General features: G+C 35.3%; 1 protein-coding gene across 2 annotated transcripts in view; it reads right to left on the minus strand.

Annotated features, from left to right (window-relative positions):
- Window positions 1–546: 546 nt before the first annotated feature.
- The window catches only part of LOC140434913 (uncharacterized), a 35,360-nt gene continuing 8,999 nt past the window's right edge, over window positions 547–26,907 (minus strand). Inside the window, exons 2-6 of one of the 2 annotated variants that reach the window (XR_011950094.1) lie at window positions 25,479–25,826; window positions 20,371–20,615; window positions 6,525–6,788; window positions 2,947–3,055; window positions 547–785 (exon numbers count right to left, since the gene is read on the minus strand). Coding sequence is in view for 1 of the 2 variants with exons in the window: in XM_072523541.1 (XP_072379642.1) it covers window positions 3,019–3,055; window positions 6,525–6,788; window positions 20,371–20,615; window positions 25,479–25,826 (894 nt within the window). In the remaining variant the exon portion in view is untranslated. Of the gene's footprint in view, window positions 786–2,942; window positions 3,056–6,524; window positions 6,789–20,370; window positions 20,616–25,478; window positions 25,827–26,907 lie in introns of those variants that run through there. The other variant, XM_072523541.1, reaches the window with a different exon arrangement.

Below are 26,907 nucleotides of genomic sequence, written 5' to 3' on the forward strand. Positions count from 1 at the left end.
GTTATTAGATTAGAACGTAAGTATTATACAACAAATAACGAAGAACTCAGAACGCGCGACCTTTGTGTGCACGTGGCTAAAGGTTCTATAATTGTCAGAATAAATCACTTTCACAGATTTGTCAATTTATTTGATTTAATTGCGACTTTTCATAATTCACAATGATAAAACAAACTTTTTTAACAAAACAAATTTTTTTCCAGATCTTAAAATTTATATTAGCCCTTTTTTATATCATAATACATTATAATTGAGCACTTTTATACGCATAAATGAGGCTAATTTTATATAGGCAAGTTAAAAGAATGCAATGTATAGTCTAGTGTATCACAATTAGTTTAAGCACGCGAACGCCCTTTTATAATGTAAGTACGCCAAATGGTTAAATTTGCTTTAAAAATGCGCTGTAAAATTTATGCTCAAAGAAAGTCGTTCTAAATAGGAACAACGCAAACAATTCTTTTGAATGTCGTTATTATATCAAGCTTTCTGCTGGCATTAGTAAAATTCTTGATTGTATACGAGAAATATAAAAACAAGTAATGGTTAAGTTAGGATTGTATACTTCAGTTCATTTTTATTTATATCATAACCGTCATTTACTTTTCATGTTGGTAATAATAAAACAATTAAACTTCTGATGTGACTTTCAAAAATAGTGAAAACTATTAAGATGATACAAGAAAATCCATTTAGTTGTTTCGTCTAAGAGTAGGGTTGCTGTCGTGATTGTGGGTATGTCAAAGTAGAAGACGAAGAAGCATCTAGCAGCAGTGAAACTCCACCTAAGATAATTAAAAGAAATTGCTATTATAATATTGATTGGCAAACACGATTTTCTTGGATAAATAAGTTTGACGAAAACAATATAAAGAGCTACTATAAATTGTGTAAAAATTGGATTACTCCAGCTTATAATGACCTAAAAGAATTAAGCCATTACGTTGCGTCAAAAAAGTAGAAACACTGTGAAAGTGCTGTAACCATTTCTCAGCGAATGCAAACACTATTTACACCAACGAGCAGAATACTCCACCTGAATATATTTATGAAGAACTGACTTCACTTCCAAATGCTTTTTCTTCACTTAAAGGCAATTCCATTAATATAGGGAGCAGTTTTTTTCAAAAAATAAAGAGCACCAAATTTGTTGAAGATTGTGTAGTTTGTCTGTATTGTTCCAGTATCCAACGCTTTTGTGAAATGAATATTAAGCGTCATGTGAAATATATAATTCGAAATGACATCGGTCGAATTATTCCGTGAAGAAGTTTTGATAGTGCAAATAGCCAAGATGATCAGCTACCTCCACAGAAGACGCTAAATGCAAGAAGAAGAGATGTATGGATTAACGAAAGAAATCGTCAGGCTATAGATACTATAAAAATCGAATTGTCCATTTTCTTCAACATGTGTCACTTGCACTGAATTTAAAGATGCATTAAACAAATCTTTATTAAAAGCAGTTTCATACAATGCGAAATATATAAAACAGCACATTCTAAGATTTTTTTTTGTAATTTTCAGTGATATTTACCGGCGAATAAAAAAGATAAGATGTGGTCCAGTCTCAAACATATCTGGCAACTCTCTCTATGAGATAATTTTGAACAGCCGATCATACAGACTTCTGCAAATTAATGTTGATACAACTGATAATACGAAATTAACGAGATGATTATAAAGAAAAAAAGAAGAGCAATCAGTTTAAATTGTTTTAATAGGAAATCCTTTATTGACCTTACTTACTGCTTTTTGTATTTGCGAGCCATAAATCATCGAGGGTACACTGTGATAGACAAAGTCTCATTTACAGAGTGCGTCGTTTTCTGTGTTTATACCTCAGTTAATGAGGTTCTGTTTTATATAGTCAACGCCGATGTGTATGCAGTTTGCTGCAGTTCGCTGCGTTCTTCAGTCCAGGAACAATTTCAACAATTCAATATAGGAACAATTCGGGGAGCTCAACGCTAACGCTGCTCATAGATCTTTTTCTTTATTGAAGCCCACTGGTTCTACACATCTACGGTCTTCTGGTGATACGAAACCAGCTGCCCAAAACTGTAGGAATAAAGGAATCGATTTTATCTAGCCGGTAGCTATTCTAGATGTTTCGTTTTATGTACTGGTACCTTGTTAGGTGTGCCTAGATTTATTCCACACGGGACAGGCTCATTATCCTGCTGAGAAACAAAAAGCGTTGGCTGTTGACTTAAAGTCCTGTGGATTTGCACCCCATTTGCTACCTACACGATTCTTGGCCTTAATAAATTCTTTAACACGTTTTGACATAGTCAACAAGTATTTTTTACAATTTTCAATTTACAGTATTGATTGGTCTTGAAACCATATCTGAACTCAGTTGTATTTTTGTTGTGCAACCTATTTTACGAAATTTATGTTTTATGGCTCACACATCCTTAATTGGTCATTCATTCATTCATTCATTGGTCATTCATTCATTCAATTCTTGGTCATTCAGCTTGCGGTATGTTTTTTTTCTTGCAACATTTTATCATGATTTTGGCCATAGAGCCAATTCTTGTTGAAAAACTGCTTGACCTTTGAAGTTTTAAAAAATAGCAAAAAAATGTAGAACTGTTAACATTAACCAAGATGAGAAAGACTGCATACCTAGAACATATATTTTAATACCAGATATATGAGGTACCAAAAGAACTTGAAGAAGAAGGTGATTGAAGACAGAAACTAATTAGAAAGATAAAAATTTCCAACGTATTAGTGGAAGTATAAAATACAGAATGGATGGATGAATATTTGACTTAAAACTGAAATACGCGAGTAGATCGAGTAGAGTAGAGAAGATCAGGACTACCAATGGATAAGTAATACAGTACGAGGCGTATGTTTGGGTGATGCTCATTCATTTATAGAGGTTTTTTGTGGCTACAACTGAACAATTGTAAAAATTGTAAACAAACTTACGTTAAAAGTTTTATTTATTTCCTCATAAATAGTTTACTAAACATAATAAACAATTACAAGCTGTGATTTTCTTTATTTTTCAAAGGGGTAGTGGACGTGCTCCTTTATCCTGAAAAAGAAAATTACGTTACTAAACGTACAGTTGTTCGTTTTATATTTATTGTGCATAATTAAAATCTATAATTACATTGGGATTTAAAGAGAAAGTACGAGAATGTCTATTAAAAGAATTCCGCTAGTTGCTGGGTGAATTAAGTAGCTCTGCAACTATCAGTGCCGGTCCCAAGACCTTATAAAAGAGAAGGGTTTGCGTCAGGAAGGGCATAACACAGTAAAACCTCGCTAAAACTATGAAAAGAAGGAATATAAAAAGTAGTTTAGAGGCTTGTGCATTCCCCGTCAGCGACGCGCAGTTGCGGCCTCGCCTGGCCCTTGCGAAAAGTGAGCTAGGGATTCCCCTTAGAGGACAGAAGGGAGCAAAGAAGCTAGTCTTGAGATTTACAGCTCTCAACGTCGGAAGCATAACAGATTAAGGAAGAGAACTCGTTGATTTCATGCAGAGAAGAAGGATTCGTGTACTTTGTGTGCAGAAAACTTGTTGGAAAGTGTGCATTCCCCGTCAGCGACGCGCAGTTGCGGCCTCGCCTGACCCTTGCGAAAAGTGAGCTAGGGCTTTCCCTTAGAGGACGGAAGGGACCAAAGAAGCTAGTCTTGAGATTTACAGCTCTCAACGTCAGAAGCATAACAGATTAAGGAAGAGAACTCGTTGATTTCATGCAGAGAAGAAGGATTCGTGTACTTTGTGTGCATAAAACTTGTTGGAAAGATAAAAAGTCGAGAGATCTTGGAGATGGATGCAAGTTAATATATAGTAGTTCGAACAGTCACGGCAAAAATAAAGTAGGTAGGTATTATTTTGAACAACAAATGAAAGGAACATCTTGCAAGGGTAATCTGAAGAAGTGATAAAATAATGAGTGTCCAGCTGAATACAGACAATACCAACGTGAACATCATATGTGCCTACGCCCCAAAGGTAGGGTGTGAAGAACAGGAAAAGCGAGAATTTTGGAGGGCCCTCGATTGCGAGATGCTCGAGATTTCTGTAGATGAAAAGTGTTCTATTGGAGGTATTGGAGGAAATAGAAAGAGTTCATGAAGGTTTCAAGATAGTTAGAGTTAATACGTTCTTTATGAAAACTGAAGACTGAAGACATTAATACCTATAGTAGCGGGGAAAAGAAAATCAGATAGATTTTGTGCTGTGTAGAAGAAATCAGCTAAAAGGCGTTTGTAAATGTAAAGTGATAAAGGGTGAGTATGTAGCTAGTCAACACCGACCGGTGATAGTGGAAGCAAGTAGGATACCAGAAAGTAAATCGGTGAAAGTTAAAGGATAAGGATTTGGCAATAATCTTTAAGAGTAGAGTGCTGCAAGAGTTTGAGGAAAAAGATACTGTAAATGACTGGTGGGAAGCCAACAGTAAAGTTGGGATGCTAGTGAACGAAGAAGTGCTAGGGGGCCCTTTACCCCATGTAAAGGGCTTCCCAGAGACAAAGAAACTTGGTGGTAAACGATGAAGTACAACAGATGGTTAGAGAAAAGAACGAGACTAAAAAGAGGTATGAAAGGTCTAAAAGAGAGGAAGATAAAAACATATACAAGGAAGCAAAGTGTGCTGTAGCTACTGCTAAGAAAATATTGTCTGTACAGCTGTATGAAGAATTGGAAACACCTGAGGGGATGAAAAGGGTGTACAGCATTGCTGTTATCAAAGGACGACCTACGTGGGGCAGATTAAGAGTGCGGATGGAAAAGTGTTAAGAACCGGTGTTAAAATAAAGAAAAGATGGTATGAGCACTTTAGAAAGTTGCTAAGTGAAGAATATCACAGGAGTGACAGAGGATGTAGGATCCCAAATGAGAATGTAGTATCGAGGATAGCGAGAGGTGAAGTTGCCGAGACGGTTAATAGGATGAAGAATGGTAAGACAGTAGGACCTGATGGAATACCTATGAAAGTTTGGAAGGCTCTAGGAAAATTGAGTTAATATTTTGTGGCAAATGATGAGTAGGATATATGAGGAAGAAAGGATGCCCAATACATGGAGAGAGAGAGTGTATGATGGTATCATTGTATAAAGATAAAGGGTATATTCAGGACTGTAAAAACTATAGAGGGATAAAGTTAATGTCGCTCACAATGAAAATTTGGAAGAGAACCGTAGAGCTATTGTTAAGGAGGGAGACATCGAAGAAAAGAGAGCTACATTGGATATTTATAGACCTTGAGAAGCCTATAGCTACAGGACTGTATTTGTGGCAGCCTTGTGGAATATCACGGGTTGCTTTCATTTGCATGTGTTAGCAGCAGAAAGGAGACATCTCCATAAGAAAAGAAGAAAGGGAAAGATAAATGAAAGATGGTAGCAAGGGTGAAACAGCACGGAAGATGTTGTCCAGTGGTCTAAGCTGCCGATCCCGAGCTTAAGGGACTCTCTGAATCCAGGCGACTCGATTACTTCTTCAAGCAAGTGCTCACAGGACACGGGTGTTTTAGGGTGTATCTTTATAGGTTCAGAAAAACAGATACAGACAAATACCTATACTGCGAATACTGCGACATTGTTACTTATACAATACTGGAGTGTAATAGATGGACAGTGTAGAGAAACAGAATGTATAGAGAAATATGTATGAACCCTGTAATTGTGAGAGAGATGATAGCGAAGATGACGGAAAGTAAGGAGGGATGGAATAGTGTACACAATTATAACCAAGTAGTCATTAAGAAGAAATAAGTAGAAAAAAACAGCAGCCGGACTAACGACAGAGATAAGATATAGATAAGAGAAGCAAGTGCTCCGAAAGTGTCAGCCTTACAGTGGCCATCCCACTTTTGGAGTACGGTACGTGCCACAGTCAACTGCGCACAAGTGGAAGAGTGTGATTTTAGTTGGTTAATAGGATAAAAGGAAGGCATTCGTTTGCAGGACCTTCTTATAGCAGGAAAGTGGTTCGGATTTACTCCCCTACCATGTATCCAACACACGCCAGCCATCCGTAGGGATAGGTTAACCTGGTACTGTGTTTAGAAAATTTTCACCCTCAGGAGAAAAAAAAAACAAAAGTTAGATCAACTCGTAGAAGATGTGCATTTTGGAGTACAAAAGCCAAACCCCTGAGATATCATTGGGCATGTACCCCAATACCACAAAAGTAATATTAATTCATTTAAATAATTTTTCAGAAATAAACACCATTTTTTTAGTTAGACATTTATAAGAACTATTGCTACTTGCATAATGGCCCAATATGTGGACCATCTATGTAACGTGCAGCAAAAGAATAGAAAATCTATAAAATCTCGTGCAGAGAGGAGTTAAACGTACTGCTGTTTAGCATTAATACTTGTAAAATATTTAGTAATTCTTATGACCCCTTATAGAAACATATATTATTTAAAAGGCAAAACAAAGCTGGCCTCGTATTTCTAAATTTTTTTCTGTCATTTAAACTATAAATTATGATTTAGACTTTTAATATAAAGTTTACTGTATTAATAAAAATAGCTTACTTTGGATTAATGTGTGTCATATCAAATATTCTTCCCGCTGTACCTTTGTCCAAGTTTTCTAAAGCGGTTAAGTCATCTGAATCCAAAATGATATCCAAAATATCAAAGTTTTCTTGAAGTCTCTCTGGTTTTACGGTTTTAGGAATTACTACAATGTCATTTTGAGTTAAATAACTCAGAATAATCTGTGAGGGTGTTCTTTTGTATTTTTTAGCAACAGCGCATACTACTGGATCTCCCAGAATATTTGGAACAGGCACCGTTCTGAAACAGTAGTAACACAAATAATTATTTAAAAATTATACATAGTGTTTACAGTAAAAGGCGCAAAGTAAATAAACAAAAAAATAGAAGACACGTTAGAACTGATATATTTTTGATTTTTTTGTCTTGAATATTTGCAAATTGTTTTAAAATAAAACAATTACAAGCCTACAGCGCAACCTACTGCATAGAGCAAGTTCAATAGTTTAAATATTTAGCCTCAGGGATAAATAAATTAAATAACTTTAAAACTATTTGACCGATCGGGGAGAAATTTCGCACAAATTTAAAAGACAGTAATTCCTCAATGTTCAAATGTATTAATAACATTTTATTTTGTTAATAAAAAAATTAATAAAATTTATAAATTAGTGTAAAAAACTGCTTTTTGCAAATATCTTTGTAAATTATTTATCAATTTTAATTTAAAAAACGGGAAAAAAAGATATTCTTGATTTAAAAAAGTGATATAAATATTGTTTATGTACGATATAAGGGGAAAAACTTCAAATTGTGACCATAAATTATTGCCAAAAAAACGAAAGGTAAAAATACAAGTACTTTTTCATCTATTCGTCATCTAGTAACCCCCACATATGTATTAAAAGCTTCAGATATCTGCGAAAAATTTTTCGACCTTTTTTTTAACCAGAGTGGGCTAATATACATTTAATATTAATCAATTAACTAAACCGAACTTTTCATTTCACGTAATCACTAAACTTTTGCGAACACATTCTTCAGAGGCACTTTAAGTTTCTAGATATGTTTTTTTGCGCACTTATTGGTATCATCTTTAACGTACGCTCATGGGCGCTGTCAGCGGGGTGCAAGATGTTGCAATTGTACTCCCCTGTCCGGAAAGAGGTTGATAGTTATACATGTATAGTTCTATATTTTATCTATGTACCTCCCTAAAAAGCTGATGCACCGCTCTGAAAATAACCCTAGTGGCGCCAATGCGTATGTTAGCCCGGCGTCTTGATGGATGGCTTCACTGGTTATGGACCTTGGAACTTCGAGTATTCTTCTTAATATTTTAAATTGAAATCTTTGTATTATTTCAATATTGGAGTGTGCGGTGGTTCCCCATAATTTTAGTCGATAAGTACAAATTGGTTTCAGGATGGATTTATAGATTATTGTTTTATTTTTAGTCGATAGTTTTGATTTTCTAACAACCAATACATGTTTCTCAACTTATGACTCAGTTGTTATCGCTTAGTAAATATATGCTTCGTCCAGTTTAATTTTCTGTCCAAATACATACCTATAGTAAAATTCCACTATTTGGAAAAGTGATTTCATCGTTTAAACGCCGAATGTCCTTAAATTTAAATGTACGTAGCGGCCTCCGAAAACTACCCATTTAATTTACGTTTTCTCATCAGAAATCATAGAATGTATAATTAGTACATTTATTTGTGCTTCTCTATAGCAGACGTAACCACAAGATGCCGTACAGTGTGGCCAATTCTTGTTCACAAGTAGCAGTTATGGTCATACAAACTTGAATTCTTCGACGCAGCGATTATTACCGACATAAAAATTCCAAAAAAAAAATGAGTTTTTGTAATAGTAAAAATTGAGCAGAAAATTGTATTGAAATAAATTTTATTTACATGTTCAGTTTTGTTACATATTTAAGTTTATAAAATAAAAATTGATATGTTACATTTCATTCCCTTTCCGTTTCAAAAACTTGGCAACTTTTGAATTTGTAAAGCATCGTAGCGGTAATACCCTTTTGTGATTATATTTTTTGTGGTTGAAGTTTGTGGTGATAATCCTAGTGTTATTGGAATTTGTCGTTTTATAGTAAATTTTTAATTATATTCTGTGATTGTTAAAATATAATGGACGAACAACCGAGATGTTCCAAAAGAAGACAGCAAAATGTTAACGTCAGAAGAGAAGGTAGTGATACGTACGATATGAGGAACTTGAACTGCATGATGCAGAAAAATTGCATCAAATATTGGTCAAGCGGTCAATATTTGTAGCAGTTTAACAAAAGTATCCATTAGCTGTATTTATCATGTGCCTAAAAATACATCGGAAAATAAAAAGCAAGTAAAATGTAAAACTAGAGGTAGAAAAAACATTGTTTTGGATGACGAGACAAGACATTTTATTTTCGGAGTAAAATTCCAACACTGAAAAAATTTCTCAAGGACTCGAAAACAATTACTTTTTACCCAAGATATCTCGTGGAGTATTAATCAGAACTATGCGCGAAATGAACTTTCGATATGTAAAAACAGAAAAAGTGTGTTATTAGAAAAAAAAAAAAAAAAGAAATTATTGTGTGGAGAAGAAAATATTTTAAAGAAATACGCACACTTCGCAGCATTGAACGGAAAACATATTAATTGGATGAAACCTGGATTAACGAAGGTCATACAGTTGGAAAAGATTGGCAAGATTTAAATGTCAAAGGTAAACGCGAAGCATTTATAGAAGGCTGCTTTACAGGAATAAAAGCTCCATCAGGAAAGGGACGACGTTTAATCATTATCCATATAGGAAGTGATACAGGGTTCCTTGATAATGGTTTGCTTTAATATGAGTCAAGAAAAACAGGAGATTATTATGAAGAAATGACTTCCGTAGTATTTGAGCGCTGGTTTAAGAGAATCTTAACAAAATTAAAACCTGGTCAGGTCATGTCAATAGACGTTTTAGCGTAACTTCCGCGACAGCCGGGTAGCATCAATAAGTTTTCTGCAAATTTATTTGTTTTTTTTTATAGCCTTTTGTAACAATAAAACACTGAAAACTTTGTTTTCGAAATTTCCACAAAATTTATTATAAAATCTTATCACTAGAGCTATGATCTATTTTTGGTATGTATTTACACATTATAGTCTTTAACGAAATAGTTGTTCTGAAGCTATTTTCTTGTGGCATTTTAAATTAATTACTATTTAACTGGGAATAAGCCACAATTAAAGGTTAAATACGTTTATTGACGTTTCAATTTCCACTTCGGAAATCGTTCTCAAAATACAAAAATGTTTATATAAATAAAAATATACTGTCACTACTTGGTGTTGACTGTAAGTGCTTGGACTGATTAAGGAGTAGGGAAATCGGTAAATGCGGGTTTTAGGTCTTTGATATGAGCTGTTATTGTATGGTTTTTATCGTCGTGTTTTAATTTGAATATTACATTAGAACACACTTTTGTTATAGTATATGGGCCTGAAAATTTCGGTGCTAATTTGGCGTTAAAATTTTTGGCGGCATTTGAGAGTTGGTATTCCCTTTTCATGACTTTGTCGTTTATTGTGGGTTTCCACTCTCTTCGTCGTAAGTTGTAGTAATGGCTTTGAGTTGTAAAAGCTTTTGCCAGGTTTGTACGTACTAGTTCGAATGTTTCTCGTAGTTTATGCCATTTTATGTTTTGATCGGTATGTTGTGCGTCGTTTGGGGTGTTTACGACTTTACTTGGAATTTCTAGTTCGTGTCCAAAGTTCAGGAAGGCTGGGGAGAAACCCGTTGAATCGTGTTTAGCTGTATTATATGCGAATAGTAGTTCTGGAAGGCTCGTGTCCCATTTCTTATGGTTATTATCGCAGAACTGAGCTATCATTGTTTTGATTACTCTGTTTGTTCTTTCTACTGGATTATTCTGGGGAAAATATGGCGGAATGTTTCTTTTAGAAATCTGGAATTCGTCTAGCAACTTTCGTACTTCCCTGTTATCGTATGTTCTTGCGTTGTCTGATATTAGTTCTTTGGGTGATCCGAATCTCATAATGATTTTATCTTTTAAGTTCTGACAGACTGATTTTGCCGTTGCTGTTCTGATCGGTATGGCTTCGACCCATTTTGAAAAGGTGTCTTGGAATGTCATTATATATTTGTTTCCTTTGCTGGATGTTGGAAGGGGTCCTATGATGTCGGTTGAAACGGTGTGCCATGGATGTGGCGGAATTTGTGTAGATTGCATGCGGCCTGGAGTTAAGCTTTGTTGCGGCTTAAATTGCTGACAGTTCTTGCAGTTCCTGACGAACTTTGCGGCGTCTTTAAACATCCCTGGCCAGTAGTATTTTCTAGCTAGGCGGGTTATTGTTTTGGCTATTCCTAGATGTCCTGCGGTCGGTTGCTCGTGGTTTTCTGCCAGGAGTTGTTGTCTCTTGTGGTTTGGGATGCATAGTTTCTAGGGGTTGGATACTTCTGTCTCTTTTAAATCGTATTTGTCCCAGAAGTGTCGATAGAGAAGTCCATCTTTGATAGAGTAGTCTGGAAATAGTTTTTTTGTTATTTGTCTGGATTTTATTTAAAGCTTTATTGTACCATTCGTCGGGTTCTACATCTTCTACGTTTATTATGCAAACCAGATCTACTGGTTCTCTAGAGAGCGCGTCGGCCAGGACGTTCTGGGAGCCCTTTCTGTAAATGACATCGAAGTCAAATTGTTGCAGCAGCATTGCCCATCTAGCTATTCTACCTGTAGGGTTTTCCATTGTTTGTAAGTATCGTAGACTTTGATGATCTGTGATAATTGAAAATGGGTATCCTTCGATGTAGGGTTTCATCTTTTCTATACCGAAGATGATCGCTAGTAGTTCTTTTTCTGTAACGCTGTAATTTTTTTCGGCAGTTGTTAGGGTTCGACTTGCGTAAGCGATGACTTGTTCCTGTCCTTCGTCGTTTGTTTGTACTAAAGCTACTCCTAAACCGTGGTTCGAAGCGTCAGATTGTAAAAAAAATCTTTTCTGGAAGTCCGGGCAGATCAGTATTGGAGCTTGTGTCAGTAGTAATTTTATTTTGTTAAATGCTTCCTCTTGGTCTCTGTCCCAAGTCCAATGTTGTTTTTTCTTTAGTAGCTTTGTTAAAGGGGCTGCAGTTCGTGAAAAATCTTTTATAAATCTCCTATACCATGAGATGATGCCCAAAAATCGGCGTAGTTGTTTAACGGTTTTTGGTGCGGGATATTCGACTATAGCTTTTGTCTTGTTGTCGTCCACTTTTATTCCCGTTTTGTTTACTACATGGCCTAAATAATTTATTTCTTCTTTGCAGAATTTACATTTGTCTATATTAATTCGTAGTTTGGCCTGCTGTAGTCTGTGAAGTACTTCTTTTAAGTTTTCCATATGTTCCTCGAACGTTTTCCCCAGTACTATTATGTCGTCTAAATAGGCGAATGCATGTGGTTCCATTTCTGGGCTGATTACTGTATCCAGTAAACGTTGAAAAGTAGTGGAGGCGGCGTGTAATCCGAATGGAAGTACTTTGAACTGGAATAGTCCTTTTCCTGGTGCTATGAAAGCGGTCAAGGGTTTGCTTGCTTCGGAAAGTGGTACTTGCCAATATCCATTTTTTAGATCTAACGTGGTAAAATATTTTGCAGATTTTAACTTTTCTAGGATATGATTGATGTACGGTAATGGGTAGGCATCTTTTTCTGAGATGTCGTTGATTTTCCTAAAATCGATGCAAAATCTGTATCCGTTGTTATCCTTCTTTTTTACTAGGACGATGGGGGAACTGTACGGGCTATTGGATTTTTCTATCACGTTCTCTTCTAGCATCTTATCTATCTCATCGTTTATAATCTTCTGCATTGCCGGGTTTCGGGGCCTGTATCTTTGTTTGATCGGTGTATTATGTTTGAGTTTTATTGTATGTTCGGTTAGATGTGTTGTTCCTTTAATTTGTTTAAATTTCTCCAATTCTGTTAGTAACAATTCCTGTAATTGTTTTTTTTCGGTATTGTTTAGTGTAGTACTGATGTCGAGCTGCTCTCGTATTGGACTGTTCGTGAATTCCGGTATGTATGACGAAATATCTTCGGTCTGGTCGTCGGCCGCGGTATCGGTCGGTAGTTCGGTATATCTTCGGTCTGGTTGTCGACCGCGGTATCGGTCGGTAGTCGGTATATTTTCGGTCTGGTCTTCGACCGCGGTATCGGTCGGTAGTCGGTAGGTCGTTTTGTTATATCTTTTGCTTCTCTGTTGGAGCGGATATCTTGCGGTTGGTGTTTCGTTGACCCTGGAATTGGTCGGTATTCGGTTATTATCTGCATTGTACGATCTGGATCCGTGTTCTGTCCTGGTTGGGTATTGTTCTCTCCTTCTTACGCGATTTCTATTTAAGATGTTTGATAAATCAAGGCCCCATCTTGTTATTTCATGCATTCCCAGTACTACTTCTGAAGCTAGGTTTGGTAAAAAATGTAGCTTGGCTTTTCTCCAAACGTTGTCTATGGAACATTTTGCTGTAAAACAGATTTCTATGTTGCTGGTTTTTCCATCTGCCAGCGTGATCTTTAAAGCTTTTCTGTCGCTTTTTGTTCCACATTGTTCCAATATTTTTTTACCTTTTTGTCCTATAAACGAATTTTGGGCTCCTGTGTCTATTAGTGCTCTTAACTTTTTACCGTTGCTGAACGTTATCGTTGTGTGGGGTCGTTGATCTGTATAGTGTGCGTAGCTGGAGGTTGTTAGGGAGGACTCTAAATGCTGACTGGGTTGCCTCCTTCTTGTCCAGTCCTGTTGGAGTTTTCCGGTCGGCTTCTACATTGGCAGTTATTGGAAGTTGTTCCTCGGGTTCCGCAATGGCTGCAGAAGAGTACAGCGATAGCTCTGCAGTTTCTTCTGTTGTGGCCTCTGCGGCCGCATCTCCAACAACAAGTCTGTCTGTCGAAATTCTGTATTTTGTTATTATGACTATTTGCCTGTGTCCAGTCACACCGTGTATTGTTTCTGTTGTATATTTCTTTTTGGACCATATCATATTCTTCCGCTAGTCTGATGATGTCCTGTGTTGACGATACGTCTTGCCTCTTTATATACAACTTGTATTTCGGGTTCATATTGGTGTATATCCTGTTTAGTTCTTCTTGGTGATTGAATTCACCATGTCTTCTGATCATTGTTTGAATATCAATGATGTAGTCTTTTACACCTTCGTTGTTTCGTTGGAGTCGGTTCCGGATTTGAGCTTCCAGAGATTGTGTGAGAACGGAGGAAACGAAGAAATTGCAGAAATCTTGTTCGAAGTCTTTTAATTCGTTCCAATATTTATTATTGTTTCTGTACCATAGTAATGCTTTCCCGTTTAATGTTCCTGGTAGAGCTTGTAAAACGTGGGTGTCTTGTAGGCCGTAAGCTGTCTGGAGTTCTTTCAACCGTTCTATGAATTCTATCGGGTCACTTGAGCCGTCAAAGTGTAACCCCCATTTGCGTACTATTTCCATCTTTCTTTGTCTGTCTTCCATCTGGTTTTCTTCTATTTCCTCTGCCTTGATGATCGCAACTAATCTCGCTCTTAGCTCGCTGAAATTCCCTTCCGTCGGCTGTTCTCTGTTTGTTAATTCGGCTATAAGTTCGTCTTTCTTTAATAGGTACACCCAACTAACCTTCGACGTTTCCGGAGCGTCTGTCATTTTTGAACTGTGAATCACCCTGTCTTTGATTAAAATTTGAAACGTAGTACTGTCTCATGAAAATAAAATTCGGAATTCGGTCGGTATTATTGTTTAAAACGTATTTTTCTGCTCGGGCGCCATTTGTGACGTCCTCTCGTGGGAGTCACTATCCGGGTAGCTTTTAGACAGTCAGAGACAGAGTTCAAAATAAAAATAAACTTTATTGCCTTCCTTAAATTAAATTGACAAAAATCTTATATACATATTTACAATTTGGTTTAGTCTTCTCAGTACCTGGCCTATTTATTCAAATTAAGTTTGACCTTGTCATATGGAACCAGTCTTATCGGCAAGCGAATGTGTATTTGAAATTTTACGGTTTTAATAACAGCGGACGATAGGTATAAAGAAAGGAAAGGAACTCAACACGTCCCTTAAGTGATTCGGGTTAATAGGACACTCCTCGACAATCTCAACACGACTGTTTCAGAGTACGGGTAGTGAAAAGCTCAACACGCTTTTCGGGTAAAGACGGTAAAAGAAAAGGAAACAGCTTGTGAACTCAACACGTCCGCAAGCCGGGGTAGGGAAGAGAGAACCTTCAGTCAACACCTGTCGATTCTGTCTCTGTGAGGAAATGTTGCCGTTTATATAGCGGAGCTTTGCCCTTTCTAGTGTCGATACACTCCTACTTCATGGGTTGGTTCGCGCGCACGCTGGTTTAACGGTGATGGCTTGGACTCATCGTTACAACACCAATAAAACGAAATACATGAAAATAGGTACGCAACCACAAATATGGTTCAGAAACCTGGACTTTAACAAAAAGCAATGAAAACATGTTAGTATGTTTCGAAAGAAAAATACTAAGGCGAATCTATGGAGCGGTAAATGAAAATGATGTCTGGAGAAGACGATACAACCTCGTACTCTATAGAATATACCAGGAACCAGATATCGTAAAACACATTAAGATAAGACGTCTGAGGTAAGTAGGCCATGTAATGCGGATGGGGCAAACCGAGTTAGCTAGAAAAACGTTCCTTGAAAGACCTATTGGTCAAAGAAGAAAAGGGAGACCCAGAACAAGATTTCTAGATAACTTAGATCAAGATATGAGAAATATGGAAATACGTGCTTGGCGGAGGAAGGCGATGGATAGGGACGACTGGAAAAAAATTCTTGGGGAGGCTAGAACCCAAACAGGGTTGTAAAGCCAAAATGATGATGGTGATGATGATCTTGGAGGCCAATTAACGGTGCGAAACGTGAAACTATACGGTTAACAAACGTTTTCTTCTCTAAATCAATTGTGGCACCGTGTGGAGCTATGTGACTTGTTGTACCGTCTTATTGAAACGACAACTCCTGTACAGCGTGGTTGTTTAATTGAGGAATGAAAAAGGAAGTAATCATGGCTCTATAGCGGTCACCATTGACTGTAACGTTCTGGCCAGCATTGTTTTTGAATAAGTATGGTCCAATGATTCCACCAGATCACAAAGCACACCAAACAGTCAGTTTTTCTGGATTTTATGGTTTCTCTACATACATTTGAGGATTATCTTAATTCCAATAGGGCAGTTTTGTTTGTTGACGTAGCTATTCAAACCAAAGTGAGCTTTATCGGTAAACAAAATTCGCTTATAAAAATCGCAATCCACGTCAATCTCGTTTTAGACCAACTCACCGCATATACGAATCTACGCCATGCTAGGTTATGATGTACCTTCAATTCTTGTATGAGTTGAATTTTGTAACCACGAAAAGCAAGATCTTTCCGCAAAATCCTCCATAAAGTGAATAAACAGTATCCAAATGGTGTGCACGATGGCAGATATACTGATTCGGGTCTTCCTGTATGCTACGCTTTACAGCAGAAACAACTTCTTCTGTACGCACTGTTCGATGTGTCCGTGGATGCATATTATCATTTAGAGTAAACGTGATGTAGAAACGTTCCATAATTAATCGAATTACTTGCTCTGATGAACTATTATGTTGATCATATAATGGACGTAGTGCGCGATACGCATTTCAAACAGTACCACAATTTTCAAAATAAATTTGTACAATTTGCGTTATTCAGGCATCAAGTCTATTCATGATAAAATGCCAAACCAAACTTAACATAAATCACTTAAACAGTTCAAAAAGTGTTACCAATTTACATGTCTATACCTCTAAAAAACACCCTTTATAATACCATTTACACTTGTACTCATATCTTTCAAATTCTTTTAAACAAAATTTCTCACCAATATCACTTCGCAGAGTTTTTATATGAATACCCTTCTGGTTTTCAGCCATACCTTTAAAATTCTTAAAACAATGAAAAACTTCACTTTTTGTTTTAAAAAATTAAATGAAGACCATTTAACTAAAATCGTTTTGGAAAGTAACCAAACCAAAATATTTGGAGCCACCTAATGATCTGTTCTCCATAGGTCCATATATATCAGTGTATACAATCTCTAATAAACTATTGGCTCTGTCAATTTGCTGTGAAAAGGGTAATCGTGTTTGTCTGCCTTCACAACAAACTATACAGTTTTGTTTTTTAATATCAATTTCCCCAGTCACATTCAATCCATCTACTATTCCATCTTTTATTTTATTTAAACACTGTTTATATGGCTAAATCTCCTACGCCATGTTTCGACATTAACAAATAAACAATTTTCAAAATGTTTATTAACCTTAATATTCAATTTGTACATACCATTTATCAAGTCAACGTTTGCGATTAGTTCAGAATTTTTGTTAAATGTCTTCAAACAATGATTTTCAAATTTAACTCAATTCCCATTCTCTATTACTTTGCTGACAGATAAAATGTTTTACTTCAGATCTACTTTGGCTGTGTTTTTGTTAGAAACTTTAATGTCACGTGTATTACTTACTCTTTTAATATTAATCCCGTTTTTATTTGAAGTTAAATAAACACTAGCTCTCGAGTCCACATACTACTCGGTTTTTTAAATCTCCATTGAGAAACGTGGCGTGATAGGCCCATGTTTTTCGGATGTTCTTAACTTCGGACATTTAATGTTATCGCGACCGATTTGTTTACAATGGTAATATCTGATTTTCGACAGATCTCTGTCTTTCTTGTCATTTACGCCATCATCACTACTTCTATAATTGGTGCAATTTTCAAACCGCCTGTTGTGATTCGTTTTGGTTCTATTAACACTATAACTTGCAAACGTATTACCAGTCTTCAACATCACTTTCCATGTCGAACAGCTTTCTTTTGATTAAATCGGTAGAAATCACAATTTCCGAATGTTCGATCACCATTATCATTGGTGAAAATCGATCAGGTAATTCCGCCAAAAGTAGCGAACGTTCCCCTCATCGTCAATTTTAAAACCAGTTCCACTCAATTTTTATCATTTTTCAACTATTTGTTTCACATAACTTGCCATTAATCTGTAATCCTCCAATCGCATTGAAATTAGACTTCTCAATAAACTTATTTTTCTCACGTACCCCGAGTCACCAAACTTTTTTAAAGTGTCGCAAATTTCTTTCGCGGTTTTTGCTTGTTTTATATGTATATATAACGATGGATCAAGCAAAAGAACTAACTTGGCTTTAGCTGTTTCTTGTTTGTCTACTTCGGTTTCAGTTCCGTCTAAACATGTGGACCAACCATCTAGAACAAGATAATTTTGCACTGCGAAAGCCAAATCATTGTAATTTTCATGGCCTAAAAAATAACTATAAATGAAACGAATCAGTTGAGTATACAGCTGAGACTAATTTTACTTTGTTCCAAAAGTGAATACAATCAACAGTTTACATTGTACCAATCTTAGCTTCCTGCAAATGGCATATGGCGCTAATATTTAAATTTTGTTTGGTTGATATCAATATTTTAACATAATGCTCGTATAAATAATGCAGAAAAATACGTGTTGCAGGCTGTGGCCTGCAACACCGTGGCCCACTAAATCAATAACTTTGGAGGTAATCCTCTTTTCACACAATTTTTAAATTATCTTCATTTTAGTCGTCGTTTTAGTTCAAATGAAATTTTTATTACAACAATTGTGGCTTAATCTTATATAAACACAATATAAATTACTTATTTCAAGTTATTTATTCTGATATGTCGTTTAATTATATAAAAACATGATCAGGCCTCTGCCCACCTCTTCGGTTAGAATCACCCCACGTCAAATGGGCGAGGTTGGATCTTCGAGGAGCGATTAATTACAGGGACCCGATCCGTCAACTGCGCATGTGCATTCTTTACAATGACAATGACATAAAAAGTGACAATCTCCCGCCTAAAATAATCTGAGCAAATTTGTAAAAACGTTTTAATCATAGAAATCGGAAATTTTAAAATATTAATTTCTACATGTACATAGTTGTTGTTACATTCATAACTAAAATATAGAGAATAAATAACTTATACTCTCAGTAATAAGAAAGAAAATCACATTAATCCAGTGGATATTGACGACTTTGATATGAACCATCGAAGATTGTTTATTTTGTTGTAGTAGCATATGGAGATTTTAAACTTTGCACCAGATAATTTAAAATATTTAACATAATATAAGTTTATGAGTGACGATAAGGATTATAATAAATTATTATATATTATTTTAAAGGTAAATTGATTTATTGCTGTTGAAAGTTAACAAATTATTTATGAACTAAATTTAAATGACATATTCTGGTAAATCTTGTATAGATTGGCATAAATCGTTGTCTTCAGGTGGATGTTTTCCAAATTTGTCTCGTTCTAAGACGTGTTTAAAATACTGCGACTAAAAATTTGTGGAACTCTTTCCTATATAAAACCTTTTGCCACTGATTTTAAAATGTAACGAACTTATAGATTTTATAACTGTGTCTGCAGCTTTCTTAAAATAGAACGCAATACAATCGCTTCTCAATTTTATCATTTAAAGAAAATCTCAATTTTAATAAAAACTGGAGTTTGGTAATTTTGATATGACATGCCTCAAATATAAACCTTATGGTTTAATGTTTAACAATTTCATTTGAAGGTTCGAAATATTTCGAACGCAGTCGTCTCGCACATGCATAGTTGACGGATCGTGTCCCTGTAATTAATCGCTCCTGGTTCTTCGTATGTCGCGTTTACAGTATTTTTAATATACAGTCCATCTAATTTACTTATTGTTGCACGTCATTATCATTGACATAGATCGAAATTAACATAGTTGCCAAAGTATATAAAAAAATCCTGAATCCATTTTAAATCAAATAGGTCACATAATTATTGCAAAAGTGGATTATGCAACAAAACAAATTAATATTTAATGTAAATAAATAGAAACAAAACAAGAGTTAAAAAATAATCTTGTTAAAAACAATTTGAGCCGCTTATTTAAAAAACAAAATAGTTTAATTAATAGTAAATAATAAAAACAAAACTAAAGTGACAACACCGCAACTGTCAAGTAAGTGTTACCAATTTATGCCAAAATATCGCCTTCTTTAGATTACAGTTATAGTGTGTTCCGAACAAATGTTCTTCATAAAAACGCTTTATAATGCATTTATACAAATTAAATGAAACATATTGTTGTGTATTTCTTTAAGTTACCATTAATAGAAATCTTTAAATATTATTTCTACGAGTATATAATAAAATATGTCTAGTGATTGTAAGCCAGTGTACTCGGCAAAGTGATTCTAAAAAAACACACCTACCGCCTAAATATTTCGTGTTAATATCATGTGACCTCACGAGCTATGACGCGGATGACGTGCAACGGTAAATAAATTAGATGAAGTATAGTTAATATAAATGGCACCCAAACGCTTTCTTTTTGCATTCATAGAAGTATTACAAATCTTAGTTGCAGCAGTTATTGGTCAGATGCTCAAAAAAGATTTGCTCTAGTTTTTAACAGGATTGTTTGTGATATTTTAATTGGAGAATTTTGGAATAGATAAGTCTTTCTCCGATATATTTTTCTAAATTTAAAATTAAAATTTTAAAAGTGTGAAATGCCACACAGAATCAATTTGTGAATAAGATTGTCTAAGCAGAAGCACTTTTATTTTATCAATCTGCAATTATTGGTTAGTTAAGAATAATCAGTTAACATTGTTTATTAATTATTTAATATTATCTTTGCAAATCTATTTGGAGAGATATTTAAGAATCTATTTATAGTTTAAGAAAACATACTTAATGGTTTAAAATACCTTCCTATCTTTTTAAAATAGTCTGGTGCTCCTGGAGATCCGAGTGAAGAGTAGGAAACTACGACAATATTGTTTTTCCGACAATATTCTCGTAATTCCTTTTGTTGGAAGTAGAGGTGAAGTTCCACTTGCGTATTGGCTGGCTTTATTCTTGAGTTTTTCATTATTCTCTCCATTTGTTCAATGCCAAAGTTAGAAATTCCTATAGTTCGAGCCCTTTTGCAATCAACTTGTTCTTCCATTTTCTATTAATAAAAAAACAAGATTAGAAGAGCAATTAAATGTAATTATTTTATTTCTTGTTTTTTGTATATTTAAAAGATTTTATGTATACAGTGTAGTAGAAAACTCATACTTATGATGTTATAGAAATTTTTTCAAATGTGATAAATATAATAAATTATATTCGAAAGAACATTAGAAAAAATGTACACTGACCGATCTTCAGACATATTTTTGCTAGAACTGGATATATTTTAATCGTATTATTCTTCTTACATTTCTCCATACTTTTGTAAATCGATTAAATTTAAGATGACAGATAAGAAGAGACAAGTTACACTTTTCCTTATTTGTAAATGAACAAAGCATTACTTGTGTAGTAACCTAGCTATTCTAATGATAATATCTAGCTTTTTTTAAACCCTTTTATTAGAAACAGCAAGGATCAAGGAGGGTCAATAAATGTTCACACATATATTAATCAAAAAATCTTTATTACAACTAATTTAAAAGTAACAATTTTAGAAATAAAAAAAGTATTCCTAGACGATATTGAAACAGTTAAAAAAAATAGCTTATAATTTACCCGGAGTCTTTGACTTCAGTGAAATTGGCATCATCGCAGGATACACAAACATTTGACTTTATGCTGTGCTTACCCAAGGTTAGTAGATGTTAAGTTGTTAGTAGATGTTAACTTAATATCTACTAACCTTGGTGCTTACCTCATACATACTCTGGCATTTCGAACAAACTATGGTTGTTTTTCTCAACTTATCGGTCTTTTCTCTTTTAACACATTCACGACGGGTGGTATTTCCAGTGAAACTAGTACTGTATCAAGATTTTATTCATATACGATTCGGGTCTCCGGCGTCCCTAATATTGTCGTTTTTTAAACGCTGTTTTTCCATATAAACAAATATTCTTAAAATTCTAATATGTGAAATAAATGTCGATAATTATGTTTTAAATACAAGGTTTTATTAGGAAATAAATATAATAAAAAATAAGACTAACCCATGCATTTACAATACTTTTCCCTACATACCACAATTTGTCTTTTTCACCTAGTTCTTTTTAGCTCATCTAGTAATTCCACACTCTTATCTATATGATTCCAAGACCCTATCCTAATTGTTCTAACTAGTAATTAAGTCATCATCATCGTCATGATCAGCCGTTTTCAGTCCACTGCTGGATATACGCCTCCCGTAAATAATTTCAATGCATTCTACCTTGAGCACCCTGAATCCAGTTGTGCTGAATATTGATGTCATCTGACCACCTTGTTGGAGGACGCCCTTGATTATGATAAGCATCGTGTCTAGATCTCCATTCCAGAATTTTCTTCGTCCACCTTCCATCTTTTAATCTGGCAACATGCCCAGCCCAGTTCCATTTCAATGTTGTAATCCTTTGAACTGCGTCAGTAACACCAGTTTTTCTCCTAATTATTGTATTTGATACTCTGTCTTTGAGGGATATATTCAACATTGACCTCTACATTGCTCTCTGTACCACTTGTATTTTATAGATTACTTTTCTGGTAAGGGTCAATGTTTCTGCTCCGTACGTTAGAACTGGGAGTACACATTGATCAAAGACCTTCTTTTCAAGCACATGGAAATATCTGATCTACAGATTTCTCTCAGTTTTCCGTAAGCCGCCCATGCCAGTCCTATTCTCCTGTTTAGCTCCGTTGTTTGATTATCTCTTCCTAATTTAATCTCGTAGCCCAGATATTTATAGCTATACACCTGTTCAATTTGCGTGCCGTTAGTTGAGATGTTTTTCGCTAGTACTAGGTTGGTCATATATTGTGTTTTGGAGAAATTAATTTTAAGTCCAACTCATGTACACGAGCTCTGAATGTCTTGAAGAAGCTGACATATATGATCTACCCGGTCTGTAATAAGAACTATGTCGTCTGCAAATCTCAAGTTGTTCACAAATTCTCCATTTATGTTGACTCCAATATTCTCCCAATTATTGTTTCTCATAGCACTCTGCAACAAAGCGGTGAATACCTTAGAAGAGGTATCTCCTTGCCTAATACCCCCCTCGAAGTGAAATGTATTTGTGTTGCCATAATACATTCTAACTGCAGCTGTTGCGCTGTTATATATAGCTACGAAGAAGAGTTGTGCACTCTGTAAGAGCTCTTAACATGGAGCTAAGCTGGACTGAGTCAAAGGCTTTCTCAAAGTCTACAAATATTAATATCAATGGCTTGTTGTATTCTGTAACTTTCTCTATTAAGGATTTTATTACTTGTAGGTGGTCATTCGTTCCAAAGCTACTCCTAAATCCGGCCTGCTCTAATCGTTGGTGAAAATCCAGCTTGGATTCCAGTCTGTTAGTAATTATTCTCATAAAGAGCTTATATAAATGAGATAACAAGCTGATAGGTCTGTAGTTTCCAATTTCTGTTACATCTCGGCTCTCTGTTACATAATGGCACTATTCCATTTTGCTGGTGTGACTCCTTCAAAGAGGCGGGCATTATAAACGGTTTTTAAAGCTTTTATGACGCATTTGCCTCCTAATTTTAACATTTTACTTACAATGCCATCTTCTCCAGGTGATTTGCTGTTCTTCATACCTTTCAACGCTGATTCGATTTCCTCTTCGGTTATAGCTGAAAGTTCCTCTGATCCTTGATTTTGTATGGCTGGGATTTCCACCTCTGGAATATGAGCATCTCGACGATATAATATTCTATAGTACTCTTCGATAATTTTCTTAATTTCTTGTTATTCATATACAGCATGTCCTTGTCTATTTTTTAGCTTATAAATGTTCCTGGTTCCTGTCTTCAACTTTCGTTTTAGAACTTTAAGGCTGTTATTTTGTTCTATGGTATTAGTTGTTTATTTAGTGTTAAAATCCCTTATGTATTTCCTAACAGCTTTTGAAATGGTTTTATTTAAATTCCTTAGCTCTGCGATGCCCCTGTGTGCTTATCTTTTATTTCCCTTCTTTTTTGCATTAGGTTCCTTGTGTGTTCTGTAAGTTTTTCATTTTTCCTTATTTGCTTAACTTGACAATTCTTATGTGCCTTCCTTAGAGCGTCCACCACCCTTTCGTTAAGTTGTTCAATATCCGTTTCATCTTGTACGTCATTCTGAAGGTTTCTATCTATTTCTTCCTGGTAGGCCCTTGTGTTAGTAATCGCATTGAACGTAACATTTTTATTCCTTGTTACCATATTTCTTCGTTCCTTCTTTACGTTCAAGACTACCTTCGCTCTAACCATTCTATGGTCACTTCCGGTTAAAAATTGATTTAATACAGTTACGTCTTGAACAGCGTCTTTTTTTTAGTAAAGATAAAGTCAATTTCGTTCTTGTTCAAGCCATTTGGTGATTGCCCACTTTCTTTGGGGGGCTTTTTTTAAAATGGGTGTTCATGACACATAGTCTGTGTTGCAGAAGAAATTCTATAGGAGTTGGACCCCTTTCGTTTCTGTCGCCATATCCGTGAGGTCCAAGTACAAACTCCTAATCATCCTACTTGTAGCATATTTTTGCGTTTAGGTCTCCCATCAGTATGGTATAGTTGGTGGTTACCTCTTCTAGCGCAGTGTTAACGTCATCGTAGAACCATTCAAGTTCTTTGTCTGTGTGGGCACTGGTAGGTGCGTATACCTGGATGATTTTTAATCGAGTTTTTTCGTTTACTTTGTAGATAAGATAAATAACTCTATCACTTATGCTTTTAATTGTAAGTATATTCTTCGTGTTTTTTTTTTATTTATCATAAATTCGACGCCACCATTAAAAGATTCTCCTCTATAGTAAAATAGATTTCCCGACGAAAGTATCATTTGTTCTTCGCCTTTCCGCTGTATTTCAGATAATCCAAGTATATCCCATTTTATATGATTCAGCTCGTTTTCAAGTTCCTCAAGTTTTTCGTCCTCCATTAATGTTCTGGTGTTATATGTTGCCATAAACCATATTCTTTGCCGTTGTCGTTTGTATAAGTAGCCTGGTTCACTCTGGAGATTCTTAGCACCCTCTGTCCCTCTATCTCCGTCCCCCTCTATAGCCTAGTTTCAAGGGACTGCCGGAGACTGAGGGCCTTGCGTCTTCATCGTTTTTCATTTTACGTGTGTTCATGGCCGTTTCTCTACCACGCTGGCCAGTGCGGGTTGGTAGATGCATGTTAGGATGGGTTAGGAAATTTTAGGGTCTTTGACAAGGATGATCGGTCGGGACGTGATACCCTCTCGGTTTAAAGGAGTAAGAGTGAACCACAGCTCACGTAGGCAGGGCAGGGTCGCGAACCTGTAGTAGACTAACTTTACCGGGATCGTAAAGTGTATCTAACCGCTACCCAAATTAGGTGTTCCCCTAAAATATTCCTCACCCGGAAATCCGAACGAAGGCTCAGTTTGCTTCCGGAATATTTTACCTCAGTAGATACCATTATTTCAGTATATTTTTTATTACATTCAGGAAGGTATTTTAGTTATTATGGCCTGAAAAGATTTTTGGACGTTTGATGCCTGAATGCCTTTTCTATCAGCATCATTTCCTATACAATTGAGTCAACATACCACCAATGCAACGAAAGTGCAGTATTACCCCACACTTGCTTGCGTTTTTCTGTATAAGCCAGGATCCCCACTGCAAGGACTGCCCTATAAGCTAATGTATTGTTGCCTATATTTCGCGATTAGGAGGCACTTACTTTAATCGGAAATTCGGGATACCCGAATTGATAATTACAATGCTATTATCATAAAAAATGGCTAAGAACCGTTTCATAAAAGGAAAAGAAACAAGTGGTTTGATGAAGGAAGATTAAAAAATAAATTTAAGAATAATAATACCAAAAGGGGTTTTATTTATATTTAAATTAGAAAATTTTAAGCTTACCTTCCAAACATCAAGATAATCTGTATCCAACATGTCCCACGGTTTAAGAGGATCGATTAATTTCATGTGCATAGGAAAATGCATAAGATAAAGATCTACATATTCCAATTGTAACTTTTCTAAGGAGTCCTTTAATGCTGATTCAACTAAATCGGGATGAATTTGTTCAGGACTAAGCTTAGTAGTAATAAATATATCTTCCCTTTTTAACTTTCCAGCATCAAACCATTTCCGTAAAACTTTTCCGATACATTTTTCGTTACGGTAGGCAGCCGCCGTGTCTATGTGACGGTACCCAATAGTTAATGCAGTATCGAGGGCAGCTTCCAGTTCGTCTTCGTTTGTAGACTGAAAGTAAACATTAGAAGAGATAATGTTAATTTTACATCTAAATTCAGGCAGATATTTATATTTAAACAATTATACTATATATATAAATTAAAACTATTTCTGGAGTTCAATATTTAGTTAATTCTTAAATTTTTTTAACTCCACCAGAAACATACTATACATTAACTAACAATTAGATACTAGCATAACATTGTTATGCTGTACCATTGTTACAGATGTTAGATATTTTTAATTTTTCAGAATTTTAAAATATGTATTTAAAAGAAATTTAAAAATTGACCTTTTGTTCTTGTGGATGTGATATATTTCCAGAAATAATCTATTTTTAAAGTTGTTTTTTATATCCAAGATCTTGAGAGATAAATTAAATGTGTGTTCTGTTGCGTTGGAATGGTGTTCAAATGCACAAGCATTTTTCTCTGTGTTGCAATCACTTTTATCCTGCATTATTCTTTGTTTTAACCACTGCGATGTTTGCCTTATATGTTGTCCATTACATCAGAGACAAAAAGTTGATCAATGAGATGACTTTGATTTAGAAGCGTGGGTGTCTGGTCTTTAAGCTTCGAGAATAAGCTGTAATTGGATATGCTGTCATATTTAGCTATTTTGATTATATGAATTCCACTCAGCAGCTTAATTATATTGTTAGTTAAGCCATCTACGTAGGGTAACTTTTTGTAAATCAAGGGACCTGTTGGTCTGTTATTACATTGCCCGTCATATAAGCCTGAGTTGTAGATTCGTTGCTTGAGAACTTTACTAAGATAGCCGTTATTTAAAAATATGTTGTATAATGTTTATAAAATCTGTTGTACAAATTGCTACGAATCATTGCTAATGTGCAAAAAACACTAAACTATGTTGGCTGGAATAGAGCTAATTAGGGAGCCCATGGGAGTGCCAAAGATTTGTGAGTAAAGGCCCACCAAAGGAAAAGTACACATTAGAAAAAATAAAGTCGATAAGATTAAAGAAATTATTCTTATTTAGTGTTACATTTGGTTTTACTAAGCGCCAATTTTGTTCTAAAATTTTAATGATCAGGTTAAGCGAAATATTCGTGAAAAGCGATACC

This window comes from Diabrotica undecimpunctata, chromosome 2 (genome assembly GCF_040954645.1).
Source record: "Diabrotica undecimpunctata isolate CICGRU chromosome 2, icDiaUnde3, whole genome shotgun sequence".
NCBI classification, from domain to species: domain Eukaryota; kingdom Metazoa; phylum Arthropoda; class Insecta; order Coleoptera; family Chrysomelidae; genus Diabrotica; species Diabrotica undecimpunctata.